This window comes from Acanthopagrus latus, chromosome 8 (genome assembly GCF_904848185.1).
Source record: "Acanthopagrus latus isolate v.2019 chromosome 8, fAcaLat1.1, whole genome shotgun sequence".
Lineage (NCBI taxonomy): Eukaryota > Metazoa > Chordata > Actinopteri > Spariformes > Sparidae > Acanthopagrus > Acanthopagrus latus.
In genome coordinates this window covers 18,280,338-18,299,040 of record NC_051046.1, presented here as the reverse complement: position 1 = coordinate 18,299,040, position 18,703 = coordinate 18,280,338, and the positions used below count along the sequence as shown (strand labels likewise).

Sequence of the window (18,703 nt, the reverse complement as noted above, 5' to 3'; positions counted from 1 at the left end):
TTTATCATATGTGGCCATTTTAGGACACATTAGTCTCAGCTTGGAAATGATGGACAGTAGCAACGTTTCCCAGCTGTTGACAGTGTTACCAAGAAAAATGTCAATTTACCCATTATACAACAGTTATCTACAATTGGGCATTGGTTGTTTGAGGGACAGGCAGAGTAGGACATTTTGGGCACACTTAACACAGAAGTTAGTAACATGTTGTTTTGATAAGAAATTGGCTATTATAAAGGTATATGTTTTCAACTGAAGTATTTCAACAAGGTACTAAAGGTCCTAAACCTCATCCCAAAATGTCTCACAGTTGTTAAGACATTTCTCTCTGGACCTTGTAATTAATATTCAATAATGCTATGAAAACTTGCAAACCATGAGTGACATAAAATGTCCTCCAAACTTGTTGTCCAAGCTTTTATTGCTATTGTTTTTGTTTTATTCCACAGGCAATATTCACTGTCTTTGACTCCACATTACACCTGAACTTTGACCCCTGACAAAGACTGATCAGTATTGGTTGACCTTGAGCTAACCAAGAATGTTAGGAGTGCGTGCATGTACACTTAAATATTTGTGTATTTGTGCATCCATAAGTCTGTGCCAGTGTGTATTTAGTTTTAGCAGCAGCATTCTCCTTCCCAAAAGCATCCCTGACCTACATCCTGGTCTCATGACTTAGGAGGTGTCTGGTAGGACAGAAAAAGCAGAGTCTAGAACGTTCAGCTTCTTCTTTCATCTCTGTCTCTATTTCAAAGCTTTTTCTAAGCTCTTCATCTCCCCCTGGTGCTGCAGAAAAGAGGTGATTACGGATGCAAAACAGAGGGTGACCCACATACCTCCTCTCCCAGTGTTCTACTTCCTTAAATCTTTTTTTTTTTTTTCTGGTTTTCCCTCCAGCCCTGGGGAGGAGAAAGATGATACACTTATCCATGCAATTGCAGAGAACAGTGAAGCTGGGTGCACAAGAGCAATGCAATGCCAGTTTCAAGGATTTTGATCATAGCAAAGGTTTTAATGAAGACATCTAATTATGTGCAATATATATATATATATATATATATATATATATATATATATATATATATATATATATATATATATATATATATATATATATATATATATATATATATATACAACCAAGACAATGTTGATGGATAAAGGTCTTTATTTACCCATGCAAGGTTTATTATTATTAATTAAATACCAATGCTGACAGATCTCAGTATGTAAAAATCTGAAATAATCTATTTATCTATCTACAAAATTGTATTTACACATCTCTCATCATAGAATTGATGGATACCAACATCAAAATCCAACCACAGGAAGGTGAGAGCATGATAACGTACATTTTCCTGGTCTGCAGTCACACAAAGTAATCTTGTTTTGCTTAAAACTTGGGGGAATTTGAGGGAAAGTTGAAAAAAAAAAAAAAGCAGTGAGAAGCCGCAGACCTCCACATCAAAGCCAAGTATTGCTCTGAATGTGAGTTTCTCCATTTTAGGCAGTGAGAGACTGAATGGTCGAGGATGCCAAGCCACAATTCTCACTGCTTTACTTGGCACACCAGAGCAAGTAGATAGTCATCTGTGGACCAACACAATAGAAAATAAAATTTAAAAAAACTGTCGTCCTGCCAGTTTTTTATTTTGTCGTTTTCCTTTAAACATGAAGCACTGGCAGCTAAAACAAAATCCTCTTGACTTTTTTGTCAAATCTCCAAATGCTATTTATAAGAACATTCCTCTGAAGATGTTGCTTTTCCCATATCTGGTAATCTGTGGTCTAATTTAAATTCAACTTTTTATTTTTTTATTTTTCATTTGAAATGTTATGGATGGGGCAAATATTTACTTTTTAATATTAAAAAGTGGAAATCAGTTTCTGCAAAAGCTATACAAAAGCAAGGGAGCAGTTTTCTGCTGATGTCTGTTTACAGCACTTTTACACAATCTACACTCGCAAACATTAGCTTTACACAGCAGTAAACTTTAACATAGTGGCACTATTGATAACTCAGACACTATCAGGTAAGCATACTGCTTTTATCTTTGTATCTGTTCCATATTGATTTAGCTTATATCTTAACAACAACTAGTTTTTAAAAGTTAAATGCAGGTGGTGCCTGTCAGTCACGTAGTCCAACCTGTTCCTGTTATGTTTCATTCGGTCCACATTTGATGGATGGTGCACTTGACCAATAAAAATTTAATATGAGACCTTTGGCGAATCACCGGCTAGCTTAAGCCTTATTTTTGGCCAATTACATTGTTGTTGTTAAGCATGTAACCAATCACATCGAAGGGGTGGGCTCTCCTTCCAAAAGCGCGAACGGTTAAGGACAGACAGTTACGACAAAATGGCGATCATGGCAGAGTTAAGCGTCAGATCATCGAATAACGTTATATGACAACTTCAGCTAGCTTCAAGGCTAACTACGCGTGTTTGTTTTCTATCGCGGGTGCGGTTATTTCAGTCTGCGGCGAGAGTTAAATTCATGTCAAACTTAGTTACCGTTACGCTAATTTGTGAGTACGTTGCTACCATTACGTCAGCTACCATACTTTGCTAACTTAGCTAAATAGCGTAGTCGTGCCCTTATGTTGGCAGCTATAAATGGCGTCCTTGTGTCCAATCACAATGGGCAGCCAGTTTGGCAAGGTTTGACAAACTAACGACAGTGGGCACGAATCCTTTTGAATAAGCCAGAGCTCTGTCCATGGCTTATCGTTGAGTTAAGGGATCTGGGGCCATTCGCTGTCTTTTAGGGACACTGCAGTTGACGGTATGGCTTTACACAACTTGGTTTTTGTGATCGATGTGGATTATGGAGATCACGATTCAGGCGATCAACTGGATGTCAAGAATCATTACGTGAAACGGGGAATATTGCAACTCCTGCTACATTTCAGCTGCAAATATGGATTCGACAAGGTGCGCTGGGGTTATAAATTCTTTCACTCCAAGACTGGCCGCAATGCCGGGCTAATATCAAGAGGATCTGACTTCAAGGAGCTTCGCCACAAAACATTTGAGGATTTTGAACTGGAGTTTGAAACCAAGTTTGACGTCAAGGATAACCCATGCCCTTCTCGTCAGAAGCTGCAATGCAGTCAATCTGCCTCAGTTCAAAACGCACTAAAAGAAACCCTGCTGGACTTCCAATGGGACAGGCCAGATATCACTTCTCCCACTAAACTGTCTTTGAGACCCAGGAAGTCGAGTCGAGCTGCAAGTGTTTCACAGGACGATGATATTTTAAACAAAGGGAGGAATGTAGTGTTTATTGTCTCAGAGTGTCCACGATCCAGGACACAACTTCTGGACTATCTTTTTCTCGGAAACCATGACCTGCCCACAGATGTGACTGACCAAATGATATCCAGGGGCCTTCACGATTTGCTTGTCCAGCGACAGGTTGTGCTGCACTGGGTTGACAGTAGATCCCATGCCCAGGTGAGTATAGCATAGAACACTGTAGCATTATAATATTATAATTAGGCACCAACAAGAGCTGGACGATTTGGACAACCTCAGAAATCACAATATTTATAAAACAGTAAGTTGATAATAAATCACTGACATACAAATGTTAGACACTTCTATTGTATGTTGTAGAATTTCCTAGTGGTGTGTGATATATTTGAGAACAAAATCATTAGTGCTGTGAATAGGACGTCATCCTAGTTGAGCACCTGTGTGATTTTGGAATCATGTGCTTGGAAGCTCATTCCACCATCATCATCATGAAAGAAAGGTGTTCATTACTCTAACTGTGCTCTGGATACTTTTTGATTTTCTTATGGCAGGGCACCTTACGAGACACTTTGCTTTGGCTTTTCCCTATATGTGTTACTCATCTATGACCCTACTATAACTAGAGTCTAAAAAGTTGTTGTGTGTTACTCATGTCGCAAGAACAGGATCAGCACCTTTTGGGATTTAATAGCTTCTTCAGATCATTTCCTTTTTAATGAAACTGTGCAATTTAAGAAATGGCTATACGCATCCAGTCATTAGTTACATACATCTACCTACTGGGGTGGCTGTGGTTGAAAAATAATAAGTAATTAAATAATAAATAAAAATATACATTTTCACTGACAAAAGCAACTTTTGATCTTTTGTCTTATTACAGGTCATGAGGTGTGAGGACCATCTTGGCTTTGACAAGCTGTCTGAGGTTCTTGCTCAGGTGGATGGCAGAGTGATCCCTGTGGTTGCGCTGCTGAACCTTTGCTGCACTCAAGACGCCTTTGCATTCAGGTCTAGCATTGGATATCTGCTATCTTCTGAAAGGCTGTACCGCCTGGCTTTTCCTGTCAGAGGTGGTGTTCTGCAGTGGGAGCAAGGTTGGTAACATTAAAGTGAACCCTTAACATCATGTGTTACAACTCAGATATGCCTGACATATTGCAGCTGTTAGTTATTCATACAATCTGTAGTTTGAATACAGGTATTAAATAACCATGAGTCATCATTCTGTCCATCCTCATTGAAGAAAAAACAGAATGCAACAGCGGAAACTATATGATCTATGAATAAATGACAGGGAAAGGAAATTAAGCACATTAAACCTAGAGTTGAAGATAAACTGCATTTATTAAGTCTGTTATTCTTCACCCAACCAGGTGATGAGATGCAGAGCTGTAGCATCATGTTGGAGCCAGTGTCTTGCAGACAGAGGCTTCTCCCAGAGTCAGTGAAAGTGCATCTTAATGGAGTGTTGCAGGGCTGGGATGCCTCCTCCCTGACACAGACCCCCACAGAGTCTTGGGTGCTTCAGTGCTCCAGCAACAGTGACCAGGGAGCTGCTGCCTTTCAGCATCTTCTCATGCAACTGTCTACTCACTCTCTGCAAATGGTGAGACAAATGATCAATTATACAGTGCAGCTGTCACAGTTAAGGCTCTGAATACAGATCCTGTTGTAAAATATCCTTATCGTCTGTAAGTATTAATTGAAAAGCTTCTGCTTTTTCCTGTTCCCGCAGCTTTCTGAGGTGAATGACAGCGGGCTGGTATGCTCAGCTGTCCTCTCCCCGTTGTCACACTCTACAGCTCTGCTCACGGCTCTCCAGTCAGTAATCACTCAGCATAACCAGTTCCTGACCACCGAAATCATTGCACCTGCTACAGCAGAGACCTCAGCTGAACTTCCAGATGTTGTGAACAGTGTTCTGGGAGTAGTGTATAACATCATGGAGGAGGATGGTGATAGTGGCGATGGTGAGGAAAGAATAGTAATTTTCAGGGTGCAAAACATCTTTAGATTCTGCCTGGATTTTTCAGTAATTCCATCGAAGACACATATGATTATTTCACCAAAAACAAACAGAAGGTTGTAGGTTGACCTATAGCTGCTTGTAGATGTGAACCCACAGGTTACATGTAATATATTTTAACAGAATGGTATAATGTTTTAATTTCCCTTTTACATTTGTAATGGTAGATTACTGTTGGAATCCATGTTTTTAATATTTATGTTTGTTATCTATGTGTGTGTTTCATGGAATTTGAAAAAAACCTTATGTGTCAGTTGGTTGCAGTTTAGTACATATTGTTTACATATTTCATTGCTCGCTGTTTATTGCTGATGTGATTAATTCCTCAGACCAGCCAAAGGATCATCAAGTTCCTGAGTGGGCTCAGCAGGAAGTCAGCCATTGCCCGCTGGCCAAAGGCATGTTAGAAAATTGGTTCCCTCAGTCAGACAAATCAGGAGTGAGTTCCCACTTAATGGAGTCAATGAGGTAAGGTTGACTGTGATTTCAAAATGTATGTTTGAATTTTCCATAATGCTTTTGAAGCAAATAAAAATGTAAACTAATCAAATGCATCCTAAAAATCTGTCTCAGTTAAAAATATAACATATGGTCCTGATAGTTCACTTTCTTTGTTGGACAGGTTGCTGCATGCAGTGCCAGAGCAAAAAGAAGAGGAGGAATCTGCTGTCCTGCAGCAGGAGCTGGTCAGTGGTCTGGCTGAACTGTATCAAACATCCAGGGGTGCAAATGACAAGAGGGGCAAGAAACGTAAGATGTTCTTATTTGTTCTTTTTAATTTAAATTCCAGAGTTTCTGTGAAGGTTGAGAAATGTCACTAAATATTGCCCTATTGTTTACCATCTTCGATCAACAGGTGACGCTCAGCGCACACCAGTGAAGCAGAAAATGAAGACCATGAGCCGCTCTCTGCAGATGCTGAACGTAGCGCGGCTGAACGTCAAAGCCCAAAAGAATCAGGCAGAAGCTGAGCAGATAGGAGTCGAGGGCAAGGGACCAGAGAGACGAGGAAAGAGACGGTCAAATGACAGGAACAAATCTGAAGGAGCGAACACCATCAGTGAGTGTGCTGCTGAAAACTTTACAACACTCTTTTTCTGCAAGAAAGTGAAAATCTAACTCTCCCTTTTGATTCAGAACAAATTAATCAATAACCATCTCACCTTGCTCAGATTTCACCAGTGAGGCAGAGCTGCTGTCCTATCTGAAGTCCACTTATGACAAGACTGTAGTAGAGAGGGACTCGTCTCTCGTCATTGGTGTCCAGCACCTTCTGTCTGCTGTGAAAACCTTCCATGTGGCAAAATCAGACCAGGAGGTAAGACTAGTAGTAGCTTCTATATGTATTTCAAGATTCTTACCTGGCCCATTTTTGTCTTTTCCCCAGACTGCTTATCATAATTGGATAGAGGAGGAAATGATAGATGAAGTTTGGCTGTGATTAATTTGCATAATTAACATTTAATCCACAGGTAAAGATTGCCTTGTTTGTCCAGCACCATGTCCTCAAGACCAGCAAATCAATCAGACAGCTCTATAACATGACTGCTGATGTTGATAGCAAAATCAGAGAGTGAGTGCTTTCTACCTTTTGTGTGGTGTTTTGTTTTTAGAGTCAGTGGATTATACTGTCTCTCTCTAAGGCTTAAAATATCAAGTGTCAGTACTGATAAACATTTGTGTCGCTCCTACACAGCAAAAAAATGTTAAGAAAGCCCCTCTATTCTGTCATTAACACAATATGTCTTTTCTAGGTGCCAACTTCAGGCTTTGCTGAGGCTGGAGTTGTGCAGACTTTTCTCCTCAGAGCAGTCTGACTCACTGGATGTTGATCAGATGGCAGAGGAGGTAAGATGCTCACTATTGAGGACTCAGTGCAACTCAGTCTTTTATTTTTTTCATGTTATTACAAAGGGCAGAGTAACTGGGGTTACGGGTTTCATTGTCACTTAACAGTATAATAGTATAGAATTTTGACCAGGAAACTGAAAGCAAATATCAACAAATTACCTCTCACTTCTCCTGTTTGTTAGGTGGCTGAACTGCTCAGGATAATCTCTTTAACAAAAGACCCAGTTTGCCTTGCAAGGTTCCTTCAAGATGAGGTTCTCCCTGGGTACGTTTTTGCAGTTGCTGGAATGGAGCTTTTTTTTTTTTGTTGTTGTTTTTTTGTTATATATATCTCTCTATCTATATCTGGCCATATCTTTCTATCTATATCTTTCCATATCTATATCTCTTTATCTATCTATATTTATACCTATCTCTGTCTCTCTATTTCTATCTCTATCTCTATCTCTATCTCTATTAATAATAGTCTGTCTGTGTCATGGAAGGTTGATGACCGCCATCCCTCGAGTGCTTGCAGACATCTACCATAGTTTGGGTACCCAGCTCCCTGAGGCTTTGGTGGCTGTTCTACCTGCTGACTTCTTCAGTGACGAGTCAGTTGCTAAGGACAGTGTTTCTCCATCTGCCTCCTCACCTCCTCTGTCCACACACAGCTTGGTTTCAGATGGCAGAGATCGCTTGCAGGACCTGCGAAATCGCTCAGCCAGCACCAGGAGGTACGGGATGGCTGTATGTTAAAGACACCAATTGGTTATGAAAAATAAGGAAGATGAAGTATTTAAATGAAGAGGATGATGTTTCTCTTTTAGTTATGTTTGATATGTATTGTGTCAAGAATCTTTTGTTTGTTTTTTATTTTTAGGAGTGGGATGCTGACTCGCCATCGCAGTATGACTGAGTCAACACAGTGTCTTCGCCAAATAGAGATGCCCAAAAAGACTTCAAGATCTGTAAGAGAACATTAGATAATGAATGCTGCTGGTGATATACTGCTGACACCCTGGTTAGATTATTATGAAACTTCGATCACACTTGCTTAGTGCCTCTGATACTTACTTTGAAGATGACATTTTGACATACGTTTCATGTTTTTATTAACTGTCTAATCCAGATTACCTCACCTAATTTATTGTGTTTTCATTAGTCCAAATCAAAGGTCTGTGTTGCTGTGGAGAAACCTGTTGCAGAACCAGAACCACAAACACAGAAACAAGAAACACAAGGTATGCTCTAAATTTACAGCTGAACCTACCAGTAGGTATGAAATGTGACTGTAAAAGTTTTGAAGATTGCTCCAAATTAAGAACAGTGATTATGGATGGCTTAAATTAATTTGGGTTAAATTCTGTTAAAACACATCCTCAGGTAACACAGACTGCTTGTGTAGGGTAATTCAATCCATTGCTATACATTAGTTTGCTTAATGTGTTTTAGTCTTATATAATATGGCAAAATGGAGCTAAGTGTGCCACTTCTGATGGACCCTTTGAGGAGGCATAGGCATTGCAACTGTACAACTCTACAATGATATGGGCATTTTTCCACTGATCGGGGATTGGCAATTTTGAACGTGGACCCAAGCCCGTTTTTTTATGTTGGAGCACAATTTGTGGCAGAACTCAGACATGCGCATAACGTTATTGTGGCAAACCTGTGGGTAAATTGTCTGCAGTGTGGAAATAACTTAAATTAGAAAGCGAAAGCTGTCCAACTGCGACATGTAACATCTGCAGTATGACTGTTTCACAGAGCTGTATTTAATACTACACATTTCATATGGCATATACAAAACAAACACTCAAAGTTAAACAACAAATTCACTCAAGCAATACAGGCAAAGACACTGAAGCAACAAACACTCACGGATACTTTCAAAAGGAAAGAGAAACATCCTTGAGACAGCGATATGGCCACAAATATTACAGAGAAGATAACTGAATTTATTGACACGTCCACGTCATTTTACGTGACAACGTAAGGAATATGAAAAAAGCAGCAGATGATATGGAGGTACCACGCTTGGGCTGCGTCATGCACACACTTCAGCTGGCTGTACATGAGGGTCTGCAGTCACAGCACAGCATCACAGACTCACCTGCTAACACAGGGAAGGTAGTTGGCCAATGTTGGAATAGCATATACAGAATAAGAGCCATATGAAAGTATATACTTTGTTTCAACAAAATAAAAAAAATAGTAAGGAACAGCTTGGATGCAGGAAGTGTTTTTTTTCCCTTAATGCAGCTGTATTATCCAGGAAAATATTAGGCCAAGTATCAGATCAGGAATTGGTATCTGCATTTACTAAATATTAAAGGACTCGAATCAGGATCAGGGGGAAAAAAACCTGATCGGGACATCCCTAGTTTTGAATATACGACACATTTAGCAGTACGCATCACGTTGTTATGAAATTAGAGTCCTTAATACAGACCATGTTCTGATTGTCCACAGAGGTGACTAAGGTGAGAAGAAACTTGTTCAACCAAGAGATCATTTCCCCATCGAAGAAGGCCAAGCTGCCAAGGAGCCAGTCTGTGTCTGCTGTGGAAGGATTGAAACTGAAACGCAAGCGATCTCATGAATCTGAAGGTAAAGTTATTGGTTATTTCAAATTTGAACCTTTTACTCTCAGTGTTAAGCCATCTGTTTTATTCAGCTATGAGTGAGTGATGGAGGTTTTTCCATTTAAATCATTTTTTTTTCCAGAGAGACACAAACTTCTAACAAAGAAAGTGTGTGAAACACCGCATCACAAGCAGGGGTCCAGTCGTTTCCTGTTCCGTCAGAAAATGGGAAGGTATGTGCAACAACAGTTAACCCTATTGAGACTTACTGACATGCTATTTACATCACATTACACGACTTGCATGTCCCAGAAATGTGAAATTTGATTTCCTTATTGATTTCTAATGAATTTTCAGTGTGTGTTTTTTATCATCCCTCGAGTCTCTCTGAAAACGACATTGAAACAGAGTAGGAAAAAAACAGAAATGTATTCAAATTGATTAATCACCAGCGGTCCCTCAGTGCTGCATTCATTCCCTTTATGACATCAACAAGCTACCGATTTACAGTATTTTTTTTTTTTTTTTAAACAGATGTTTGAAGTCTCCTTAATGTTTACACATGTATATGAGTTTTGAGTCATTGTTTTTGCATTGCACACCTGTCCAATCACATGCCAGCATCAATAAAAGGATTGTCGACAGATCCAACAAATTTCAACCAGTTCTCAATTCCTGTCTCTATCGTCATTTTCTAGTTATTGGAAACTTAAGATGTTTACCTATGTGTTTTTTGATCTTTTTCCTCCCAGGAGATCTGTACCAACTGAAGAGTGCATTGTAGAAGAGTCGCCAGTAAAGCCAGTAGAAGGTATTTTACTGACAACAATTTTCATTGTTTTTCCACACAAAAATATATTTGAATGAATCTAATAAGTATAAACTGTATTTCTTGTGTTTAACACAACATCATAGTTTATGCAACACCAAAAAGTTTTTTTTGTGCTTTGGTTTTGTTTCAGACCTAAGAAGGAGCCCAAGAATAAAGAACTTTGCTAGAAGGCACTCAAACACTTTCTACTCAAGTTCTCAACCTCGCTCCCGCAACCTGGACAGGGCACTCAGCGCATCCCAGCTTACTCTCAGCGATAGCAAAATCAGTGGGGTTAATGTGAAAGCAGTTCGGTCACCCATGCGTCTTCTTTTTGGGGCTGCTGCGTCCCCCGGTCGACCTTCTGACCAGTCCCATGCAACCAGGGCCACCAGGTCTCGGCTGTTCACAGACTCTAGTGTTTTTGAGGCAAGTTCTCTTTTCAATATTGTTGTCTGCCAAACACATCACATGTAATTAGACATGTAATTAGACGATGAACAAGGACATTTAAAACAGTTTCTGGACACAATGAAATACAATTATTATACTCTTCAATTTTGTGCAAAATGACTAAAGCATCATTTCATTTTCATGTCAGTTTTTTTTAAAGTTGTGCCGGAGAAATGTATTTCCATGTAAAGCCCTGCCTGTACGATAAATATGTAAAGACACCTATTTAATCACAGTATCCATGCATTTGTCCATCCATTTACATATCTTAAGTCAAATACAGCTCACTGTATCAACTCAGAAGGTGACTGATATTTCAGTGTGTTCACAATGTGTTTCTGCTGGCCGAAGAAATCAAGACTTGTCGGTGTAATGCAATCTCTGTCTGTGTGTTTGTTTTAGAGTCCAAATAAAACACCAACAAAATCACCTGGCAGACATGAGATGGCCGTCAATCGGATCAGGACACCCAAAACTCCTAAGACCCCCCGAACCCCAGCGACTCCAAAAACTCCAACCCCATCCAGGATGAATGTTTTCTCTGTTGCAGAGAGCCCTGTCGCAAGCAGCTCTCATGAACTTGGTATAGGTCTGAGAGGCGGTCCTTTCAGATCTCAAGCCAGAAGAACTGCTGTGGTAGAAACGCCAACTAAGCAAAGCCCTGTGAGGAGCCCTCTGAAGAGTATTCTCAGGACTCCAGTCAAGGCCTCGGTCGAAGGTCACTTCTCTAATGGATTACTCAACAGCCCAGTTTCCAGGACTCCTAAGAAGAGCGTCACGTGGTCTCCATCACCTCGAAAATGTAAAGTGGCAGAGAACAGCAGTACTTTCAAGGTTCCAGAGTCGCCTCATATTGTATTGCGCACTTCTCCCAGACTGTTGAAATCACCCAGTACATTCTGCAGTCATGTCAAAGGCACAAACACTAAAAGAGACATTTTTAAGACCCCTGAAAGGATTTCTCAAGTAAGCCTGGTAAGGGTTTCTGAAAATGCAAAAAGTGTTATTTTGACAAAGGAAAAAAATCAGATGTCCCCAGAAAAACTTCACAACAGGATGAAAACCCCGGAAAAAAGTGATACTGTTGGTTCACTGGAAATGCCTCTTCCACAATCCACACCACCTCTTGACTGCCACCTCTCACCTACACCCAACACTACAACTCAAACCAGGACCCCTAGTCCTTCCCACCAAATGATTACACGCTCTGGACGAACGCCAGCCAAAAGCTCAAATCCAACATTCCCATTTAAGCCAGCATTAACACCAGAGGGTGCTGCTGTGTTAGAGGGATCAGAAATTTCACTCAAGTCTCCTGCAAAGTCCTTGACAAGAACAAGGTCTGGTCAAGGTGCTAGAACTACCAGACATAACTTAAGATCTCAGTCTAGTGAGAATGTTTCCTCTGTGCTAAACACAGAATCTGTTGAGAACTGTGACCGTGTGGAAAAGAACAAGCAATCAGATCTAAGAGAAGAGTTACAGGCTGAACCTTCCCAATCTTCTGAAATGGACTCTAGTTCCCATACAGATTCACAGCAGTTTGACTCATCACATTTTAACTCTGCATCCACAGACGATGATGGAATGGACATTGTAGATGCGGCAGTCATAAAGACCCAGTTCAGTGGAGGTCTCAAGATGAATATTAGCTTCTCACGGAAGCCTTCACAGTCTGGTGAAGACCTTCTGTCCGGTGCATTCTCTCCAAAACCACATGTGCCTACCCAAGGTACACCTCCTGGCCGGAGCTATGGCTTCCGGCAGACCCCTGACCGGCAGCAGAGGGAGGCTGCTGCTCGTTTGGGCTACGGAAATGAATCCCCTCGATTTTCAACCCCTAGAGGCCCAGCAAGACCTCGCAAACAAAAAGGCATGTGTACTCCAAATCCTCTGACATACCAGGTAGAATTGGAAATGCAGACATCAGGACTTCCCAAGCTTAAAATCAAACGCACAGATTCCATGAATGCGGGTGATTTGGCCTCAGGAGCTCAGAGTCCATTAGCTGGCATGAAACCTTCTCAGCTGGAAAGCCCCTTGGCTTTGTTCTCTAAGCACAGAGACCCTGGATGTGTCTCACCATCTCTCTGTACTCATGTCACCCCGGCCAAGAGCACACCTGGCAAAGGTGGAAGTGTCCAGACTTATATCTGCCAGTCCTACACCCCTACCCGCCATCCTGTGGGAACAATGTCTCCAGTCGCAACTGCAGAGCTCATTCCCATGAGTCCTTCACCTCAGAGTGTAGGGAAGGTGACTCCAGACAACCTTAACAGCTGGCATCGCAGGAAGAGAGCTCAGGTTGGATTTGCTGGAGGCAAAGATCGAGGCCTGAAGGGGGAGCCGCTGCTGGTGGAGCTGCTGGAGGAGGCTGACCTTGGAGTTAGCAGATTGCAGGATGTTGAAGATACGGATGAGCCCTCAAACAACAAAGCTGCAGTAATAGGGATGACTTCTAAACAGTCACCCCCAGTTGGAGCAGACGCATCTCCTCTCTCTCCACTGGAAGACTTGTACTGGATGGAGAAGCTGGCTCAGCAGGCTGACGAGGCTGATCCTCAGAGAACGGAGGAAGAAATGATGTGGGCCGCTGGAAATGGAGATGTCAAGTCATGTAAGCTTTAGTTGACACATTTTGTAATAAAATATTTTGTTGCTATTTTGTTTCAGTTTCAAATTTAAAGTTCTGGGATTTTAGCAAAGATACTCTCATTGTTGATTTAAAATGTCTTTTATAGTCTGAACAAATATATTTGGTGTGCAATGACTTCAGATTTAAGCAAGAGAATGTTCACATGTAAAGCTATGACCAGTACATATTTTGCATTTTTACTTCATTAAGTAGTAAATATAAAAAATGTGTTCAATTGACACAAGTTACAATCAAAGAACATTTGACATTAGAGCAATTTTACTCAAATGTCTTAAATTACAAATACATATTTACACTTTTTTATAAAAGGACTATATGTTACAGACTAAAAATGTAAATTTAACATTGCTGTTTTCTACTTTCTGACAGTGGCAACTCCTCCCAGCTCAAAGTTGAGGAAACCGGTGACAGCAAGTGGGATTTTGGCCCTCACACACTCTCCACTGTTATTCAAAGGCAAAACAGGTTCAGCTAGTAAGAAAATGCCAAATTTAAAAGGTAAGATGTACAGTGCTTATGTTTTAATCACGCTTGATCTGGTTACACTTTCTCAAATCTGACTATCTGCTTTCTTACATAGTTGTATTTGGTATTAAACTGATTATCTTTCACCACTGAAGAAACTTTGGTGGAATAAAAACAAGTTGTTAAATCATTATCATGGTCTGTGAAAAAATTGCAGATGCTATTTCTTGAACATTTTATGGACAATATGATTAATCGAGAAGTGAATATCCAAATAGAATATTAAAATTTCATAAGTTATATTTTTTAAATTAAGGATAAACGTACAATATTCGTTCGCCGGATCAAAGAAAACCTGTTTGTAGAGACAGACCCTAGCTGATGTCACATCATTGTTACTAATAGTTTTTATATGAAAATGAAAGTATCCTATCTCAAATGTAATCTCTTTCAAAATAATTTACCCTATTGACGGGCCCTAATGGAGAAAGTCATGGACAGATTTATTGACCATGAATATAATCAATAGTTTCAGCCCTAGTCACATAATGGAGTGATGTCTGATTCTTGGCCGTGTAGTGTATTCTCACTTTTCCAGATGAGAAATTAGTTACCTGATCAACACAATAAACTTCTCACTCCCTTGCACTATAAATGAATTAACACCGATCATCTTTTCCTAAACTTTACAGATGAGGCCATATCAGGGAGGACGATAGGAGATGAGGGCGTGGAGGTCTCTCCCTACAGCCAGCCGATCAGACGCCAACACACAGGGAAGACCTACAGCAGGAAGAGACTGCTTCACTGAACCCCAAAACCAGCAAAAAGCCTGTCCATTCACTGTTTTACTGTGAAGCCTTATTTAGCCTGATTCTGTCAAATATGCTTTTGATGTCAGTTCTGAAATGTCTTTCAAGCACCACTTGAAGGGCCTTTGCAGATGAATGAATGTCCCTTTCTCCTCCACAGACACATTTTCTCATCTAACCAGTGACTTTAGTTTTAATCAGGATATCTAAAGATTACAGAGGTTTTAGCACTGAGTTGAAAAACCTATGCAGTTTTGCCAGTGTGTTTAAAATTACACTCACTGTTCCTCCTAATGATTTTGTCAAAGTTTCCCATGTTCCTGAAACTAAAATGTTGGAAAATGATGATATTTTATGTCATGTCATTTTTTTCAGTTCTTAATCAGCAATTTTACAATCAAGTCTGAAGCTATTTTAACGTAAAAATGATTTGTGTTTATTTATTAGTGTGTTCTTGTCATAAACCTGCTCTTAAGTAAAAGGGAAGCCTGAATGGTTGAGTCATGGTGTAAATATCTTATGTTGCCAAAGTTTTATGTAAATAAATACAAGTTTTCTGAATTAAGTTACTGACAGTGTTATCTTTTTATCCTTTACTCGGGCTGATTTCTTAGGATTCACATGATTTTGATATTGGTCAAAGCAGACACCTTCTAACTACAGAGTTTCCACTCTGTGAATGGGACTTTTATAATTCAAGTTCATCAGCCACCTGCAAATAAAATGAAACCTGATACTTTCATGTGGTAATGATCTGCCTGTTCAAAGGTCGATGCTCTGGAAGTATAAACCCTTTTATGTGCTTTTAGGAGGTGGAACATTAATGATTGTCGCTTACAGGAAATTACATTATAATAGCTGCTGAAAATGAATAACTGCAGTTATTATCTGACCAGGAATTAAACTTTAAGTTTCATCAGAACTGCTTTTTTCTTTCTTTTTCTTTTTTTTTTTTTTAGAATATACTTGTTGATTGTTACAAGATTAACACCAGGCATCAGTGCATGTACACACAAGTCAGACAAGGTGACACACCTCTGAGGTGTGCGGTTCTAGGTGTGCGACTTTAGACCGTAAGATTGAAGTGCTCTGCAACAACTTGCTCCTGAAGCAGAGAAGTTTTTTTATAACTGCTGCCTGGGTCTTTTTAACACCCATGCAGCAGCAGTTAAAAACAAATAAACCAGTGTTATTTACCTGCTTTGGTTTCAGGTCCCTGGTATGGTGCATGCTGGCTCATAGTCATTGCTTAGGACAGTTGAATTCAACATAATCATTGTTAATGTTCTTAGTTTTAACATTGATTGTCATACTTTGACAAGTCAAATTGTCTGTTATGATAAAGGCCTAGTGAATCGAACAAAACTGAGTCCAATCTCTCCAATCTCTGTACTCTGACAGCAGTAACAGTTCTTGCTTTCTATGTTGGTCTTGATCAGCTTTGCAGATCTGGAAAATGAAAGTTTCCCCTATTATAACATGCAAACCCTCTCATGCTCTGTGATGCTGGATGGTGGCCGTCACTCAACAGCAGCTTTTAAATCCTGACACAAATGATGGATTGTATTTAGCTCTGTACTCTTGACTTGGCTTCTCTATAGCATTAACATTCTTGTACTGTACTTTAGTGTACTTCCAGAAGCCTTCCTGGACATTTCCCCAATAACATGAAGCAGGTGTCACAAGCTTGTTGGTGGTGGGTGTATTTTATATTTAATAAATACAGTATGTGTATATAAATATGTATATGAATTTGTATATGAAGTTTGAAAAATGCTCTAACTTGACTTTGGAAAATGTGATTAATTTATTACACAGGCGATCTTCATGTGAGATATGCTTCAATTCACCTTTCGTGTTTCATAAATGTGTCTTATTGCTCATGTTACTGATGTTTAAAGAAAAGCCTACTTACATCTGCTGTGTTTCAATGTTGTAAAACAATAAAGTCCAACTGAGGTGAATATATTTTATTGGTACTGTAATTTACTACAGCAGGTTTGTCCCAGTATGTATGTATATTGTAATCTTACAGTTGGTTGAAGTTCAACAGACTACACACCTAGTTGCTTGTTCAAATACACTGTCTTGCAAACTGACTGCAGGTCCTGCAGAACTACAATGTGAACTTTGATCTGAGTACTGTTTGCCCACTATTTCCTCTTTAATCCACAGATTATTGAATTAGCCTCCATAAGGAGCTCAGGGCCTGAATATAAAACAGTATGGCCTCTGTCTGGAAACTGTACTGACTGTAAAGTGAACTGCATATTTCTGATCACTGACTATTGCTAAATTAATTCAAATTAAAGAGATTTTTTGGAAACATTTACAAGAAAAAGGCACAGTATATGACATAGCATCGTTATAGACATTCATCAACACCTTTGACCAAATATGTAACAGAAATAAGTGTGTAACTGGATAAGTCCGATGAGTTCACAGTCAAGGGGAGGAAAACCGAGCTGAGGTCCATGGGCCAAACTTTGAGTTCAAGATGTTGTTGAGTTAGATCATGATTTTATATGTAGACCCACATGTTCGACTAATGTAAATAAATATCAGCGATAAAAATCAGTATATCAGGATGCTCAAAGATTAAGAAAGTAAAACACTTTCCACACAATAAATAAGTTATGAATTCTAAAGGTTGCTTAGAGGTCATAATGAACCAGACTGTGTTACCTCGGGTTGATATGTAGTTGTGTCATTGGACAAATGAACTTTATTTTTCCCTTGAATTTCAATGAGCTGTAACGCATTGATAAGAGGAAGTTGCAGCAGTTTTTATGATGATATGTAGGAATGACCCGATTAATCTTGTGATAAGTTCCAGAGCAGATAAGTCTCACTTTTCCTCGACTCTATGTTAAAGGAGAGAATGAGTGACTCCACTGTGTGTCCTGTTGCTGGCCAGCTCGATGTGAAACAAACCTCTCAGTGCTGCAGCCTGCTCACTGATGCCCTTCAGTATTCACACCACGCTCATCTCCCAACCTGTCAAGTCCGCCAGAATAACATATGTGACTTCCTGTACAAGGCAAATTTCACAATAAAATCACCCTTTTGTGGATTTGTGTAAGGGAAAATACTATACTTACTCATAGTGTATATATATATATATATATATATATATATATATATATATATATATATATATATATATATATATATATATATATATATATATATACCATCTCCCTGCTTAACTGATATCTTATCTAACATGTTTACAACTGACTACATACTACATGGTGCAAAAGTTATTCAGTAATGAAGCCTCATCCTCTTCCAAACCTCCCATGCTGGCGGTAGTGTGCTGGATTGACTCAGGGGCCTCTTTACGCAGCGTTTTCCCAGCCACTGGTAGGATTTCTCGATTTCTGCCACTTCTTCAATCTGTCGGTGATACATACAGGGGTACGCATGGGTTTGTGCATGGCTTTGTCCTTTGATGATGTGTCCTCCTACTTTTCCTCCTTAGCAGCTTTGACACTTACTAGTCCTTGTCCTCCTTCCCTCCGTACGACCTCTGGATGCTGGACTTGGGATAAAAACCTCAATGCATTTTTTTTACATTTTGGTACATTTTTTGAATATCTGTAAGAACACTGTTGTAGGGACCCCGACATAAGATAATATAATTCAAACGACTGTGATTGTTGTCCATATGACAGCTAACGACTTTAAAACAGATGGCCCTTTCACAATTTGTGCTTTTATGTTGAAACAAGAGCTTAACTTCCGGTCTCCCCCCCCCCTCCTGTCTCCGTCCATCTTGACGTCGCTCCGGTTAAA

General features: G+C 39.7%; 1 protein-coding gene and 2 long non-coding RNA genes across 3 annotated transcripts; 2 read left to right on the top strand and 1 right to left on the bottom strand.

Annotated features, from left to right (window-relative positions):
* Positions 1-750: 750 nt before the first annotated feature.
* Positions 751-1,640, top strand: LOC119024828. Its single transcript, XR_005076617.1, has 3 exons — positions 751-802; positions 901-1,011; positions 1,297-1,640. It is a non-coding gene; the product is annotated as an uncharacterized LOC119024828 (long non-coding RNA).
* A 678-nt stretch (positions 1,641-2,318) lies between these two features.
* On the top strand, positions 2,319-15,474 carry ticrr (TopBP1-interacting, checkpoint, and replication regulator). The gene is made up of 21 exons (XM_037107544.1): positions 2,319-3,462; positions 4,145-4,358; positions 4,638-4,870; positions 5,000-5,234; positions 5,620-5,758; positions 5,913-6,040; positions 6,147-6,350; positions 6,463-6,608; positions 6,763-6,863; positions 7,045-7,138; positions 7,324-7,406; positions 7,627-7,857; positions 8,004-8,091; positions 8,286-8,364; positions 9,596-9,733; positions 9,851-9,941; positions 10,461-10,519; positions 10,671-10,948; positions 11,375-13,589; positions 13,998-14,126; positions 14,786-15,474. The coding sequence occupies exons 1-21, from the start codon at positions 2,794-2,796 to the stop codon at positions 14,902-14,904; spliced, it is 5,673 nt and encodes a 1,890-aa protein (XP_036963439.1). The 5' UTR covers positions 2,319-2,793; the 3' UTR covers positions 14,905-15,474.
* Positions 15,475-17,192: 1,718 nt separating this feature from the next.
* Positions 17,193-18,613, bottom strand: LOC119024066. Its single transcript, XR_005076391.1, has 3 exons — positions 18,406-18,613; positions 18,203-18,304; positions 17,193-17,902 (listed from the first exon to the last, which is right to left on the bottom strand). It is a non-coding gene; the product is annotated as an uncharacterized LOC119024066 (long non-coding RNA).
* Between the last annotated feature and the right edge of the window lie 90 nt (positions 18,614-18,703).

Bases quoted from the DNA above. Each gene is read 5' to 3' on its own strand.
- ticrr (XM_037107544.1), top strand. From the start codon at position 2,794: ATGGCTTTACACAACTTGGTTTTTGTGATCGATGTGGATTATGGAGAT. The intron at 6,041-6,146 runs GTAAGATGTTCT...TTCGATCAACAG, and splicing joins TGACAAGAGGGGCAAGAAAC to GTGACGCTCAGCGCACACCA. The intron at 9,734-9,850 runs GTAAAGTTATTG...TTTTTTTTCCAG, and splicing joins GCGATCTCATGAATCTGAAG to AGAGACACAAACTTCTAACA.